The sequence below is a fragment of the Rhea americana genome, unplaced genomic scaffold (genome assembly GCF_003343005.1).
Source record: "Rhea americana isolate MKP2758 unplaced genomic scaffold, rheAme1 scaffold_28, whole genome shotgun sequence".
Classification (NCBI taxonomy): domain Eukaryota; kingdom Metazoa; phylum Chordata; class Aves; order Rheiformes; family Rheidae; genus Rhea; species Rhea americana.
In genome coordinates, this window is record NW_028186401.1 from 7,037,437 (window position 1) to 7,052,571 (window position 15,135).

Genomic DNA, 15,135 nt, shown 5'->3' on the forward strand with positions numbered 1-15,135 from the left:
GTGTGTGTGCGTGGGTGTGTATACACAGCTGATCAGCATCTGTAAGAGCTTATCTATATATTTCTTATATGTAGAAAGCAGTACAGAAAACTAAAGACTCTAAGGAGAGCAGCTAGCAAGTCCAGGCGTGAATTCTGAATACAAAACGTATTGAAAATTGCCACTATTCCTCTTTGGACCACGGAGCTACCCCCACTTTTTCTTGTTTACCCCAATTCATAATCAGCTGAAGTCCAGAAATACTTTGACAACTGGCAGAATAGTTTCCTACTTTTAATATCTATCTTGCATCTTTCATGTTTTGGAATAAGTATACTAAGCTTTTGAAAACCTTGTGAATTTAATGTGTTTCATGTATGCATATCTGGCCCTTAATTTCTTAATGATGAATAAAACACAGGACCAATGCAAATGAACAGGAAAGGTAGCTCACATTTTTTGCTACCCAAGATCTGAAATTTTAAGATATCAGAATTCTCATCTTTATTTTGATACCATGCTGAAGACTATAAAGCACTACCATCAGGTAAAAAAAAGAACATAACGTAATCCTGATTTCAAGTATGCGTATCTCTCAAGATACTTACCTTGGGTGAAAAGTAAATACGGAAGTTCCAAAACTAATGCTGGAGTTCAAACAGACAGGTTTAAAATGGAATTCTGTCCATACTCACACACTTACCTGTTACTCACTAGAAGTGGTTTTCACAAACAAAAGAGGATTCATAAAATTGAGATGCTCCTCATCAATGGCAGACAATCTGGAATGCAAGCAAACCCACAAAGATAACAAGTCGGCAATGTAAGTACAGCCTCTGTCCATTACCTATTGAATTCATCCTGCAGTGAGCCTCAACCTTAAATACTTCTTTCAATCACAGCCTTAGATTTACTCAGGCAGGTCTCAGAATGGGAGCCAGGACTCAAGGGTCATCCAGAAAAAAAAAATATTGACATTGCTGTAAATACTAAATTTGTCTTTGCTGTCAGTCAGGTATGATGTGATTCTTATTGATTTGTGGTGAAAGGTCATAAAGGCTCTAACCCTCAGGACTGGATGAACTCCGCTTAGGGCAGAAGTGGAAACGTAATCATGGTGAAGAAGGTAGTTACCCAACTTTCCCTGTGCTGTCAGAGGATAACAGATCACTGGATATAGTCCATGTCTGATTGGGGGACCCTGGAGCTGTACCAACACTTGATTGCTGGCTACACCTTGTCAATCAAAGAGTATCCCTGACACAGAGCTGTCCTAATGTATGAGAGGTCCCTTAGTCCCTCTCCTTCAGAAATCCATACCTCAATCATATACATCTCTTGGAAGTGAGCCTGGGTCCAGAATTGATGGAGGTCTTGACAGCATATTGTGCTCATTAGCCCTGGTCCCTTCTCTTAAGCATGGAGATACTGTTGAGGGTGCGTGGGGGGAATATTAAGCTGGGAACAGGATGAGCAGATACTCAGACATAGAGAACAAATGAAATAGAAATTGTGTGCTAGCTTTCCGTCTCTCTTTGTCTATTTAGAATTTTGTAGCGCTCAAGTACTTGTGCTCCAGGGACATATTGCCTAGACACRTGTTGTCCTTTGTGCACTTACTCAATCCATCCTTTGCTTTACTTACTCATATGACTTAAGACTATTTATCTTTCTCTATGGCCATTTGTTAATGATTCATAACTATGTTATAAATGTGCTTATAATTAGCCCTCTAAATGCAACAAAATACTACAGCATCCTCAACCAGTTTGAAACGGACAAAGACTCTTCCACAATTTCAGTGATCTTTGCTTCCCTGGCTCCCCACTTAACAAGTCAGCAGCTGGGGGTGGAGCTTTTAGTGCTTTGCATACACTTATTTTTCCATTCAGATCTCTTGCATTTTCTAAAGTACTTCCTTTTTTGGTGTACGTTTTGTTTTTTCTCCCATTTTTTGGCACAGGCAAAATTTATCCAATTACTATGAAAAGCCTATTATTTGTTCTTTTCCCCCTTTGCAAAGGCATACACTGTTCTAATACTTCCCTCTCGTAGTCAGAAGCCTCTGAAGTCCTCAGACAAACAACTTTTTTAAAACACTGACTCTATAATACAACTATTCTTTCACAGCTGCACAGCATCTAGGACCTATTTGTATTCTACTTGGAGAGAACCTGGTTCTAAGAACTTTTTCCGCATTTCTTAAAAAGGCTTAAGATAACTGTAAAGTACCTTTTGCATCTTCCGTACATTTTCTTTCACGCAATCTTTCTTCTTTCTCAATCAGGACAGCTGCATATGCAGGCTGTGTACAGCCACAGGAAACAGCAATTCAGGTATCAAGCTCTCCAGAAGTCCAAACTGTACGTCTCTTCGGAAGGGGTTCACAGGCAGCCAGGTGACTGCTGGAGGCACAGCAAACAGGTATAGTACATGTTGGGATAGCACGCTTATTGGTCAACCATTTCTCTGCATGGATTTTGCATGATCAACTTTGTAATGAGCTATACTTTGAAGCTCAGTTTCAGAGAAGGGCAGTAATGGTTGGGGAATGTTTTTTACAATGCTTCCAGTTGGAGAAAGAGATTCTAGGGAAAAAAAAATGTGACCATATAGGGATCTAATACTTCTCTATTACAATGAGAAATAGCATTTGCAAGAATGGCAGCTTRTATATAACATCCAGCTCTCCAACGGTCTCTTCCTACTTGCTCTATTAAAGGGCAGTGTAGGATACCATCAGCCTAGCAAGGCCAATGGAAAGCAATGTGAGCCAGAGTTCCTGAAAGGGAGTAATGCATATAGTCTCTGCTCAACTCACAAGCGCAAAATAGTGACGGCAGGCAACTTTTACCTGGCTTGGGCTGGACTTAAGTTCATACTCAACGTCTTTGAGCATCTGCCTACATACAAGCTGACCATCACARGTTTCCAGACAAGGGAATGCAGGCACAAAGAGGGAATGGCTCACACCTGAGCCATTTGGCTCCCAGTGACTGAAGGTGAAAYGAGAGCCCAGATAACAGAGGCGGAGTAGCCAGAACCTAGGAATGCTTACAAGTAACAGCACTCATGGTCAGGATAGCACAACCAGCCACATCATGGTATCCTGGGTGCCTGGAGCGGGGCTACTGCCATACAACAGGAACAGTACCTACCTCAGTGTTATTCTGAGCTACACATCAAGCCTCAGCTTTACCTGTGGCTGCAGTAATGTGTGGAAAGGCAGACGYTGATCTGCAGGATTGAGCAGAAGAAAGCAGAAACAGGAAGAAGTTCAGGCAGGTGGTCAGGTGCACCAGGCATCAAAACATCTACATCATGGCAGCTCTGTTCAAGGCAAAGGGAGGATTGCAGCTGATCCCTCAGTTAGTAAGATATGTAGCACGATAGTGACATACATTTCAACGTCTGTAAAATGACATGCACATATATGCTTTTTTTCAAGGGATGGTCATCAAAGCCCAAGGGATGRACTGTTAACGCTAAATGGACAATCACTTAAAGATCTGCCCAGCAGAGAGGCTGAATCTCTCATTCAGTCAACAACACGGCTGGTGAACACAGTGATGGCTAGCAAAGTAAGCATGAAAGTTGTGGTCAACCCTACAACCGTGGGGTGATTTGACAACATTTGCTTGAGATACAAGGGGAATTTGTACATTAGACATTTGAAGAACATGGTTTTGCTCTTCCTGACAAAACCCCAAACCTCTTGTGGTCAGACTCTGGTAGACTTCAGCATAGCTGTTTCCCAGATAAACAGAGGCAATGGGGAGGCAAAGGCCCTGGGAAATCCTAGCAGGGGTTGTACAATGCCTTCTTTTAAAAACACATAGCTTGCCAATGTTAATTTTCCATGTAGAATTTGAGCAAAGGCAGAGATGGATTACAGGAAGATCCAAAAACCCAGAAGCCAGAGAACAGACTTGGTACTGAAGTAAATTTTTTGGTATCTAGGGTCTGTAGCTAGGAAATTGCCATGATCAATGTTACCAGAGTCTGCTCTGGAGACAGAGAAATAGCAGGCAGCATTAACAGGTCAACAACCTCAGATTATCACCAAATCTTTCACTAGAAAAACCCTTTTGATCTTCCTTTCACAGAGTCCATTTCATTGGATTACACCTGTTTCATTTTAGTCCTATTGTCCCCTCATCCACACCTCAAATTAGAGGGCACCAAAGGCTTTTCACTTGCAAATTCTGGAGGAGGTTCGAGGATTACGATGGGACTGGGTTAGTCTCCTACCATACATTTGCCACTTTGAAGAGAATAGATTTCTGCCAAGGTTTTGTTGCAGGCTTGGTACTTTGGTATTCAAGGAAAAAGGCCATCTTCCACTTGTTATCTACAACAGGGTCACACAAAGCTGCTATTATSCTAGGCTGAGAAAACACTCATTACTGAAGCTATTAGGTCTGGGTAAAATATGCTTCTTCCCAAGACTGGAGTGCTGTGCACYGTCTCACGGTGAGGTCTGATGGATTTTGCCAAGATTATTGTTTATTTTTCCTCCTTTAAAAATCTAAAAGGCTAGAGATGAACTATATTAAGCTGTTGTGGTTTAACACCACCCACGAGACAGCCAGGTGAGCTGTGCATTTAAAGACAAGCCTGCATCAAAATAATTGAGTTAATAGCAAAGGCTTTTCAAGCAAGCTAGCTTGTAAGAGCAACACTGCAAAATCAGCTTCACAATGCCTCTTTATGGATCTTTTTTGCATTTCTTCTTCTGAAAAGTTCTCTAAGAAAAGGGATGGGGAAGTCCTTGTAGGATTTTGCTACTTGGCAATGCCACCACCTGCTGCTGAAGAGGAAAATTACCGTGCATTATTTCTTGATAAAGTGTTGGCAAAAAGCACTACTAAAATCAGGCTTCTGGAAGAATACAATTGTCTTGGTTATCTATAGACACATTAGAACATACGGATCTTGCTCTGATGCTATTCTGTAGCCTTCTTAGCCCCTACAGAATTTCCCTGAGCAAAACTCTTTTATATTACAGGTTTTACTGTATTTAAATCATCAGTGCTGTCTATGTTCGATAATGTTGTTCTTCCATGACCATGATTCCCTCTGGATCAATGACATTCCCTGTACCACAAGAGATGCTGGACTATCAAGAACCTTACACCCCTGGAAACTATTCTTACAAACTGTTATACASATGTGATCATTTGTCAAACAATTTTAAAAATCTGCATATAGAAACCTGAAAGTTTTACCTAAAGGTTTTTAAATGTTGAATTAGTGGTCATATTTTCCAAAGCAACTGCAATTTTCCAAACAGGAGGAGTTAAGTTTTTAGAAAACACAAAAGCCTAGTCCTCAAAGATTTTTAAACACTCAACTCCTATTTTGACTCAAAATCATCCCACTGAAATCTGTGGGAATAAGGCACCTAATACAACATTGCAAAGCTGGGCCTAAGTATTTTCCTTTTGAAAATAAGGTCTTTCTAAGATGATGCAAGCTGGGTGCCCAAAAGCACTAGTTATCCAAAAATTGGACTAGTATAGTTAGACTCTACCAAGAAATCAAAACAGCTGTTTGCCTGAACTGACACATGTGGGATGTTCATTAATATCCTCTCTCTAACTAAAGACAAGAGTATTTTCATCTTATTCCTTTAGCAATTTATAATCCTATATCAAGCAAAGCTTTATGCCCTGAGGTCCTCTATCAACCACTTTATTTTAAGTAATTACTTTTGCTCCAAGTTTTTTGATTCGAGTTGAGACTTGTAAAAGCCAAATTAGGGAGAAGTTATGTTTTTAAGTACTTTATATATTTTTTATTTTCTACAGACAGCAGAATTTCTTCTTAAAACATCCTGTTTTCTCATTTTTAGGAAACGCCAACCTGTAAAGAAAGGCCTTTGGAAATACAAAACGGTTGCTTTCTGCACGGTAAAGCCACCTGCCAACGGACTCGCAGTAACTCAACTAGTAAGCTGCCTGGAAGTAAACTTCTCTCTTGTAGCGCTCGGGGAGCGAATGGCGCGGCGCTTCTCTGCGCTACCGTGCTGTGGGGCTGAGGAAAACCGCAGCCGTCGTCCAGACTTACTCTGGGCTCCGCGGCTAGGAGTCGCTGAGGCACGAAAGCTAGATCCTCGCAAAAAACTAAAATCAGGGGGTTTGTGCATAACCGGTCTGTCTCACATTTTTAAAGGCTCGTTTGAAACAGGCTGGTGCTCTTCAGGTGAGGGAGGCTCGATTTTTACAGCAGTAAACAGSTGTAAACTAAATTCCGCAGTGAGGATTCATTGAAAAGATCATTCTCCCATCTTCAAAGGGAGATTGGCAGCTGGAAAAAACAAGCGYGAACGCGTTGTTCAGACGTAGGAAGAGTAACGCGGCGGCTCTCCCGGTGCCTTGCAGGCGTGAACCCGTACTGGAGAGGGGCCGCGGACGGCGCGGCGCCCCGTGCGGCCGGGCCTCCCCGCGACCGGCAGCCGCCCGCGCTCGCCACCGGCGGGAAGTCGCTCTCCCAGCAGCTGGACTGTGCCGGAGGCAGGACCCCAGTAAGTGCGCTGGAAACTGCCCCAAACGCCGGGGAAGAATTAGGCTGGGGTAAGGATCCCATAAGGAGCGCCATTAGCAGCCGAGCTTCCCGCCCAAACCCACCTTCCTCACAGGAAGGCCGGCAGCCGCGTTCGCGCGCCRACGTGCTGCCGCTCCCCGACCCTGCGCGGGGCCTGAGCGAGGTGGCAAACGGGGCAGCAGAGCCCGCGCAGACCTGCCCTCCGGGGCTGGTCAGCGGCCCCCGCGGCGCGCTCCCGCCTCCAGGCCTGGGCGCCGGCGGAGGCCTCGCAGCGGCCGGGCCGCCCACCGCCGCGGCACCGGTGCCCTTCCCCGTCACGGGAATGGCCAGAGACACCCCCTGCACGGCGGGCAGAGAGGGGAATTTGACAAATCGTTGCAGATTCTCTGTCGCGAGAAGATCCGCAACATCGGAATAAGCAATCGCCCCGATCCGACAAGAGGTACAAGTTTCAGAGAATTAAGTTTTCGGTATCGCACAACCATCTCTGTCCTACTCCCAACCCCATGTCGGATGAATAAGCCTGTTCTCATGTCAAAAATCAATGCTCATTTTCTGGCACATGTGGCAGCTGAGTTTTTGATGGTGTTTCCCACTTTTCGACAACTGTTAGTTTCCCTTTCCTGCGTAAACAGCTGTGCTGAACTAGCACCTGCTTGCAGTGAACACTATTAACTCAGGCCCTGCTGGACTCTACACATAGTTAGCCTTAATTACTTTTGGCAGAGCTTTAAGTAGCTTGCAACACCTATTTCTGCAGTGGTCGGGGGAGTTATTAAATATGTTATCAAAGGTTCATTAAAATGAGTCAAATCTCAGAGGCTGGAGATAAGAAATCTGCTACCTGCGGAGGGAGGGAAAGCCCTTGGARATCGCTTGCCTTGGTTAGCGAGCAGAAAAGGGTGCGCTTCGCCGAACTCAGCTGTAGAAAGCAGCCTGGGGTACGGCTTCCCAGCGTCAGCGCAGAGCAGTGCAYGTTCTGAAGACCTTATGCAGGCAGTAAGTCACATTTTTAGGGAAGTGCAGAGAAATGGCGATACCTCCCAATATAGAGTTAGTCAGTGGCAAGACTATGGAAGGAGTTGGAATTTCTTAGTTCCTTGTTTAGTTCTTAGAGGTAAAGATGATAATACCTGTTATGACCCCTAACAGCCAAAAAAAGGGATTTTGGCATGGAGTATCAAGTGAAAGCACAATCAAGTATGCCTTGCTACTGCACAGTACTTTAAGGGCCAATACTGTGATTTCATGCTGGTTAAATCTAGTTTAGTCACTGCAGGACAATTTCAGTAAGCAGGACTTGAGAGTTTGAGTCCAGTGCATTTAAAAAAGCAARATACAGAGCATTATTTCTTCAGGCCACTGACTACTGAATGCATGATGAAAAAATATATTTCAGCATAAAAAGTCCAGATTACTCAGCATGGTCATAAGTTTCATGTAAGTTGATTAACTGAAAAACATCTGGCTTAGGAAATGAAAAGGAATTAGTCAAAAAAAAAAAAAAAATCCAGTAACAACAGTCATCAGGAAGAAAAACTGAAGCAAACTGGTTCCCCTAATCTATGTCCAAGAATGTTTTGTTTGGTTCTACATTGAAATGGTTTCTTTTTTCTTTCCTTTTTTTTATTTATTTACTTTTTAATATTAACAGGCTATTTCAAGGTCATCTAGATCGCTAAGTACAGCACAGCTAATGCACACACCTTGTGGCTCACAGGCTTCAGTAATCTCAAACATCGTATTGATGAAAGGACAAGGCAAGGTGAGGCTGGGCTCTGTTGATTTACCATAAACAGAGTTTTACTTCGTTTCCTGAATGTAAGCTGCAAACACATCAGTGCAAGGAAGTGGCTTTGGGTATTAAGGTTACTACTTCAAATCCAGGCTTTGCCTCAGTGATTAGTTACCATTACTACCTTCTTAACCTTCTGGAGTACATCTATGAAGCATGCTGGAGACTATAGGCCAGGTTCTAATGAACACATCCACACCAACTGAGCAACACCAACACTGACATCCACCACTCCTCTTACTGGCAGTTGGAGGTAGGCTTGAAATCATAGATGTGATCTACAGGTTGCACTGTCCTTGCAATCTTAGAGTTTTCTTCAAGTCAGAGTGTTATAAGACTACATAAAGCCTCAATAAAACCATGSACATTTGCAAAAAACACAACAACATCTAGAGAAACACAGAAAATAGCTCTATGCATAAAAATAATGTCACTGAAGATGCTTAAAAAGAAAATTGAGAAATTGTAAGCTTAAACACATAACTTTGGGGACTTGTTGAAAAGTTTCTACGTTTTTTGTAACTATTTAAGCTATGAGATTACTGTCAGAGGTYGTTCCTATAAACAAGACCATCATCTCTTACCTGTATTTTGGGAGCACATAAGGATGTCATGAGCATACTGCTTTCACTTTTCATCCAAAGGATGTCAWATGGCTTCAGAGATATATTTTAATCTCACAATATCCTTCTAAGTTTAGTGGGRGGGAGAACAAAAAATAAGTAAATGGAAAGTGTCTACCTGAACAGATCAGTTGGTGTTGCTTAAACTTACAGCCTCCATTAACACTGTTTGGTAGAGTATAAGAGAAATAYACCTCCACAAGATACCTGCATGTCTGAGGTCAGCAGTAATCTCRAGATCTTGTACGGTGGTTTTATCAGTCCCATTTATGAGAAAGAAGATTAAGGAGAAGGCAGAACAAATCAATCTCATAATGTAACTTATTAGTTCAAAGGCAGATTTTTTTTAAAAAAGAATTTAAATACATTCCTTTGTATTTATAATAACAAATTCATTGATTGCAAATGAAACAAAACCCAMATCCTGAGGATATTCAGCTGAAATTTTCATTTGCTTTTACTACTGACACTTGGGTGACTATCTCTCCATGGATTATACAATTCTGTTAGTTGATACTGGCCACGTAGCTACTGCAAAAGAAACTGTGAATTCATTTATTATGAGGACTGAACATGGACTCTCACAAACTGTTTTTCTTCCATAAATTAGGGCTTAGGCTTCAGCATTGTTGGAGGGAAGGACAGCATTTATGGGCCAATAGGCATCTATGTCAAAACCATCTTTCCTGGTGGAGCTGCTGCTGCCGATGGAAGGCTACAAGAAGGTGAGAAAYCCTTCCTTCCTTTCTCCCTCTCCTCCCCTCCTTTTTCCCTACTCCAAATCCCCAAAGAATTGGGGGATTATCTAATGGCAGATTAAATTGAAGATGAAATGAGACCAATGTGACATCTGCATCCCTTATTGCATTTGCAAGACTTCTTTTGAGTATGTGTGCATCATGCAACTTACTGTGAATAMAATAGAGTAATAGTAACACAGTGCAATTCTTGCTTCTAAAAACAGGTGATGAAATCCTGGAACTGAATGGAGAATCCATGCATGGATTAACACATTACGATGCTTTACAAAAATTCAAGGTTACGTATTCTCCTCCCAGCATAATTTTTGCCTTTACACACAATATACATGTGAGCTCAGCCCATTCATTCATTAACTTTTGTTTCTTGCAGGCCAAAAAGGGTCTTCTCACGCTTACAGTCAGGACAAGCTTTAGCACACCTCATTGTGCTTCCAGCTATCTATCGCCCCACTTGTGTCAGTCACTGAACTCTAGTACGTGTATAACCAAAGAAAATAGTTCGTTCAGTTCAGAAAGCACAGCAGTCTCATTAAATGCAACAAAGCCCAATGACAGAGTCATAATGGAAGTTACCCTAAACAAAGGTAAGTGCTAAAATTAATTGAGCACTGATAAACAAGGCACTGATTCACAAAACAGTGTTCATTTGCTCTTAGAATGTCTTTCTTCACTAACCTGATTCTTTTCCTGAACTGAGTTTTTTTAATACATTAAATTAGATCTCAATGCCTGCCAGTGTTAACAACCACATATCAACAGCAGGCTTTTGCATACCCTCTGTCTGCAAGAGCCGATCAATCTTTTCTTTTTTCCACGCAAGCACTGGACTGAATATCCTTCTCATGAAAAGATAAACCTCTCAGCAAAAACTGCCATTAAGCAGATTACACTACTCTTATCCTTAATTATTCAAATAGTTCATTTCATTCTTGACATGATTTAAAAATATACATAGCTATATCTTTTTTTTCTTTCACCTTTTTTTCCAATTGTCACGCTTTTCTATTTATAAACAACCACTGATAGACTGAAATATACTTTGAAACCTGGGACTATAAAAACAAYAAACAAAGCAAAGTCTTCATGGACTAACAGCATGACTTACCAAACACACAGTATGTGATCTGGTATCAGACTGACTGCCCAGTACAGAAAGGCTGAATTCATAGAAATCTTAAGCTGCATTATAGAAAACATGGAGGTTTAAGATGGTATCTGAAATAAATCATGCATCATATTTCCTCCTTAATTTTTGTTCTTTTTTCTTATTGTCTCCTTGCAAGGTCATTTGAATTATACTGTCATGACAGATATCTTGCAAAATAAACTTGCACTTGCACTGTATCTGTAACACACCAGTATATGAATTGTGAGCCAGGTATTAGAACCCAGCAAGCAATATTGTGTGTATGCCCTTTAAACATTAAAAAAAGAGAAGAAAAGAAAAAAAAAGCAGCAGAAGCAGCAGCTAATCATAAACACAAAAACAGTGCTCTGGTTTGTATAAAGAAAACTAATTAAGGCAGTTTTAAAAAAGGACTCTCCAATTGTTTATTTTTRCCACTTCTTATGCCTCTCTCAAATTTATCAATTCTTTCAGAGGCAGGTGTCGGGCTTGGAATTGGCTTGTGCAGCATCCCTTACTTCCAGTGTATTTCAGGAATTTTTATTCATACTCTCTCACCAGGCTCTGTGGCACATATGGATGGGAGACTCAGGTAGGATGAGAGTGGCTGTTTGTCAGGATATCCATTTTCCATTGCTCTGATATGTTATGGGTTTATGTTTGACCTGTTTGGGCAGGAGGTCCTAATTCTTTCTGGAATTAGTGGATTTACAGCATATATATTGTTCTGTAGGTTTGAGCATGTGTTTTGAGGATATCTGGGATTTCCATATATATGGCATCCTAGTTGAATTATTGTCTCTTGTCTAGGCTGGGCTGGCTTTGGTGGTCTTAGACAAGTGTATAGCATTCTTCCTGGACAAGATTTTCAAGTGAAAAAGGAAAACATCTCTGGGGAAAAAAAAACAAAAAAAAAAACAAAAAAAACACATACGATATATTCTGGCTTTTGTGGGCAACAGGTTTCCTAATGCAAGCTCCTCAAATTCTATCCCTTCTTGTCCATCAGAAATACAGGTTTGATGACTTTGCTTTAGCGGGAATGCAGAAATTCACCCCATAAGATTTATGACCAATTGGTAATGTTGGGCATGTTCAAAATTGAACAAAACACAGCATTTTCGGTGAACCTTTTTTGATTTAACTTCAGGTGCTCTGTAACCCTCTTCTCACATTTGTACAAAGTTTATATGATACAAGCCAATGTGTTCAGAAAGCCCCTTAATTTCTGTTGGTATTTGTAGTAGAGCAGAGAAGGGCAGCCTCAGTCTCCATATGGGCCAGATCTGAATTTCATCTGGAARGACTCAGCCTAGCAGTGGGCAGTGATTGATCCAGGCAATTGATTGTAACCAGATATTTTATATTAACAAGCTATTCCAACATAGCAGAAACACCACAAGATTCTGTCTGACCTTAAATAAAACTAGTACACCATAAGCACATGAAAAAATGAAGTGTTAACTTGACAGGATGGAAGGAAGACGTAGGAAGAAACAGCAACTGAGCTGCATACAGGAGGAAGATCATAGACCGCAAACTTTGCATTGCTCAATATGCAGAAGGTTCAAAAGCTATATGCAACAGGGCAGTAAGTCAAAAAAAAACTTGACATCCAACTGCTAATTCTCATTTCATTTTCTGTAAAGGGCACAGTGAGACATAACGATTTAATTGTGATGACATTACAGATCAACCATAGGAATCTGCTTCTTGCATAGTTTTATGTGTGTGAGACAAAGTTGGGGGGAAATTCTATGCTTTGTTTATATCCTCTCATATTTTTTAATATCTACATAGGTGTGGAGATGAAATCATTGAAATTAATGAATCATCAGTACAAAATATGACYCTTAATGAAGTTTATGCTGTGCTAAGCCATTGCAGTCCTGGTGYGGTGCAGATTATTATTAGCAGACACCCAGAACCACAGGTATCACTGCATATTCTTTCTGATTTTGAATAAAGCACATATCGATGAACTAATATCAAGTGAGGGAGCAGATGCTAATCTAAAAGAGGTGGAAAAATATTGATAACAGAAAGGTGGTGATGTCTTTATAAGCATCACTGCAAGTATGAGAGACAGATTAAGGTACACACCTGAGATATGCACTTACATATAGTCGCGCAAGACTTGAAGATCACTGGAGGGTTTCCATGTTGTGAATAAACAAACTAYTGAAATAATGTTTAAGGTACAAAAACTGTATTTCACAGAAAAATAAACTTTAGCCAAGAAAAAGTTAGAACCAATAGGAAAATAATTTGAAAGAGAGAATATACTGCCTCAAAGAGAAACAAGAAATGCTTTTACTCACTCTTCCATGATGTAATTAAAATTTAAGTCTTGCCCACACAGTATTTGCTATTAAAGTAAAATATTTTATTCCTAGGAGGTTCTTCTACAAAATGCTTCCTACAAGCACTGTGTAAATGATTAAGTTTAAATTGTGCAAATTATAATAAAAATATAGTACTGAATTACCTTATACTGGTAAGTCCAGACCTGCCCTTCTAATGAAATATTCAAATTGTCATTTAACTTTGAAAGATCCCATTTTATTTAAACAACTAATATAAATGGCACATGTATTCAGCTGTACTGAAATATGTGCAAATATTTAGTGTGCATTTCTTTACCTTTAAAATTAATTGTTGCATGATTTAACCAGATCTATTCATTTCAGTAGAGGAMTTGCAGGAGATAGAGATCTTTGCAAGAGGATTAAAGATTTAAATGTTATCACACAGCAGTCTCATGAGAGTATAATGAAATGGTATTTCCTAGGTGTCTGAGCARCAGTTAAAAGAAGCTGTTGCACAAGCTGTGGAAAACAAATTTGGAAAGGAGAGACACCAATGGAGTACTGAAGGTAAGGGAATATATGCGTTCATTGAGACATTACAATTTTGACTTGAGAATACGTATAAGATCAATACATGCTGTGATAGAATCACTGGTAACATTCAAGTGACCTGGAGCAGAAAGAAAGGGTAGGAGAGCTCAGAGACAGCATTCCTAACATGTCTCCTAAGATACATTATCAGCGARTGATGAGAAGAGACTGCATCTGACTGATCCCCAACAAAGATTTTTATGCAGACTTCCTCTTACTGATACTTTCCAATTCATAACCACTGCTCAGAGCTTTTCAAACAGCTGTCAGTAGGTAATAGGAGTCTGATAGCACAAAACTGCAAGATGCAAGTAATGTCCTGGGGAAAAAGTTTGTTAATCCCCCTGCTAGAAAAGGCATGAGGATCCCATGGGATCATGGTTAGAGCTATTTGCCCAGTTCAGCTGTCATATCCTACTATGACAACACTTTGCAATACAATACTTCTTTCAGCTTCCTTACTTCTTCTAAAGGACTAAGGGTAATAGACCCATCAGCAAAAACCATAGGAAAAATGTTAGCATTATTTATTTTCTTTTTTGGTATGATGCACTAATCATATCTATGCATCAACTTATGATGGTGTTTAGTTGCAAATCTAATCAGATGAACCTTAGAAGTAAGCACTCTGCATTTACTTGAGTAGACATTTTGAGCATGTTCCTGATACAGGTGTCAAAAAACTAGAGACAAGCTGGCATGGAAGACATCCGTGTGAAAAACATATTGAAAGGAATGCTGCTTATTGCAACCGCAGGACACAGAAGATAATGACCCGCTCCAGCAGTGACAGCAGCTACAACCCTAGGTCATCTTGCAGTAACGGTACTGCTTACCAACTGACTGACTTGAAGGCAAGGGTACATAGTATTGAYGTACCCATTACCAGACAGCCTAGCCTGTTGCATTCATTTTCTGGAAACAATCTGGAGAGAAATTCCCCACCTACTTGTAGTGAAGGAGGTCGACTCCTACAAAACACTAAGAAATCAACAGAGATCCTCGTTAGAAAACCTAGATCATCAAAGCCAAAACCTCCACCAAGGAAGTATTTTAAGCAGGACTGTACAGGTAACGACGAGTGTAATGCAGACAGGAAACAAAAACTTGTATCAGAAGTGGCTGTATCACCACCTGCAAATGTTCAGGTAAAGCAAAATTTGCARAAGTCTTTTGTGTGGGGGAGGGGAAGGAGGAAGGGGAAGACAGCAGCTGTGTGATGGCAGGAAGAGAGATGAGGGGTAGAGAGAGGGGAAGAGTGTACACGTGTGAGAGGACTAGGGGAAGGGGACAAGGTTTTTTTTTGCAAATGGTGTGCATATCTTAGTGAAGCCTGTTTAGTTCTAAACATGATGTCCAAACTAAAACTAACAAGGCAGAGAAATGTCCAAAGGAAATTTTCTTC

General features: G+C 40.7%; 1 protein-coding gene across 4 annotated transcripts in view; it reads left to right on the forward strand.

Annotated features, from left to right (window-relative positions):
* Window positions 1-15,135, forward strand: part of IL16 (interleukin 16) — a 46,233-nt gene that overhangs the window by 21,228 nt on the left and 9,870 nt on the right. For all 4 annotated transcript variants that reach the window (XM_085308730.1, XM_085308728.1, XM_085308727.1 and 1 more), the window contains 12 exons: window positions 2,267-2,403; window positions 3,428-3,560; window positions 5,834-5,930; window positions 6,363-6,505; window positions 8,180-8,290; window positions 9,554-9,668; window positions 9,908-9,981; window positions 10,075-10,288; window positions 11,305-11,422; window positions 12,631-12,763; window positions 13,622-13,706; window positions 14,403-14,878. In XM_085308730.1, coding sequence (XP_085164856.1) covers window positions 2,267-2,403; window positions 3,428-3,560; window positions 5,834-5,930; window positions 6,363-6,505; window positions 8,180-8,290; window positions 9,554-9,668; window positions 9,908-9,981; window positions 10,075-10,288; window positions 11,305-11,422; window positions 12,631-12,763; window positions 13,622-13,706; window positions 14,403-14,878 — 1,836 coding nt within the window. The remainder of the gene's footprint in view (window positions 1-2,266; window positions 2,404-3,427; window positions 3,561-5,833; window positions 5,931-6,362; window positions 6,506-8,179; window positions 8,291-9,553; window positions 9,669-9,907; window positions 9,982-10,074; window positions 10,289-11,304; window positions 11,423-12,630; window positions 12,764-13,621; window positions 13,707-14,402; window positions 14,879-15,135) is intronic.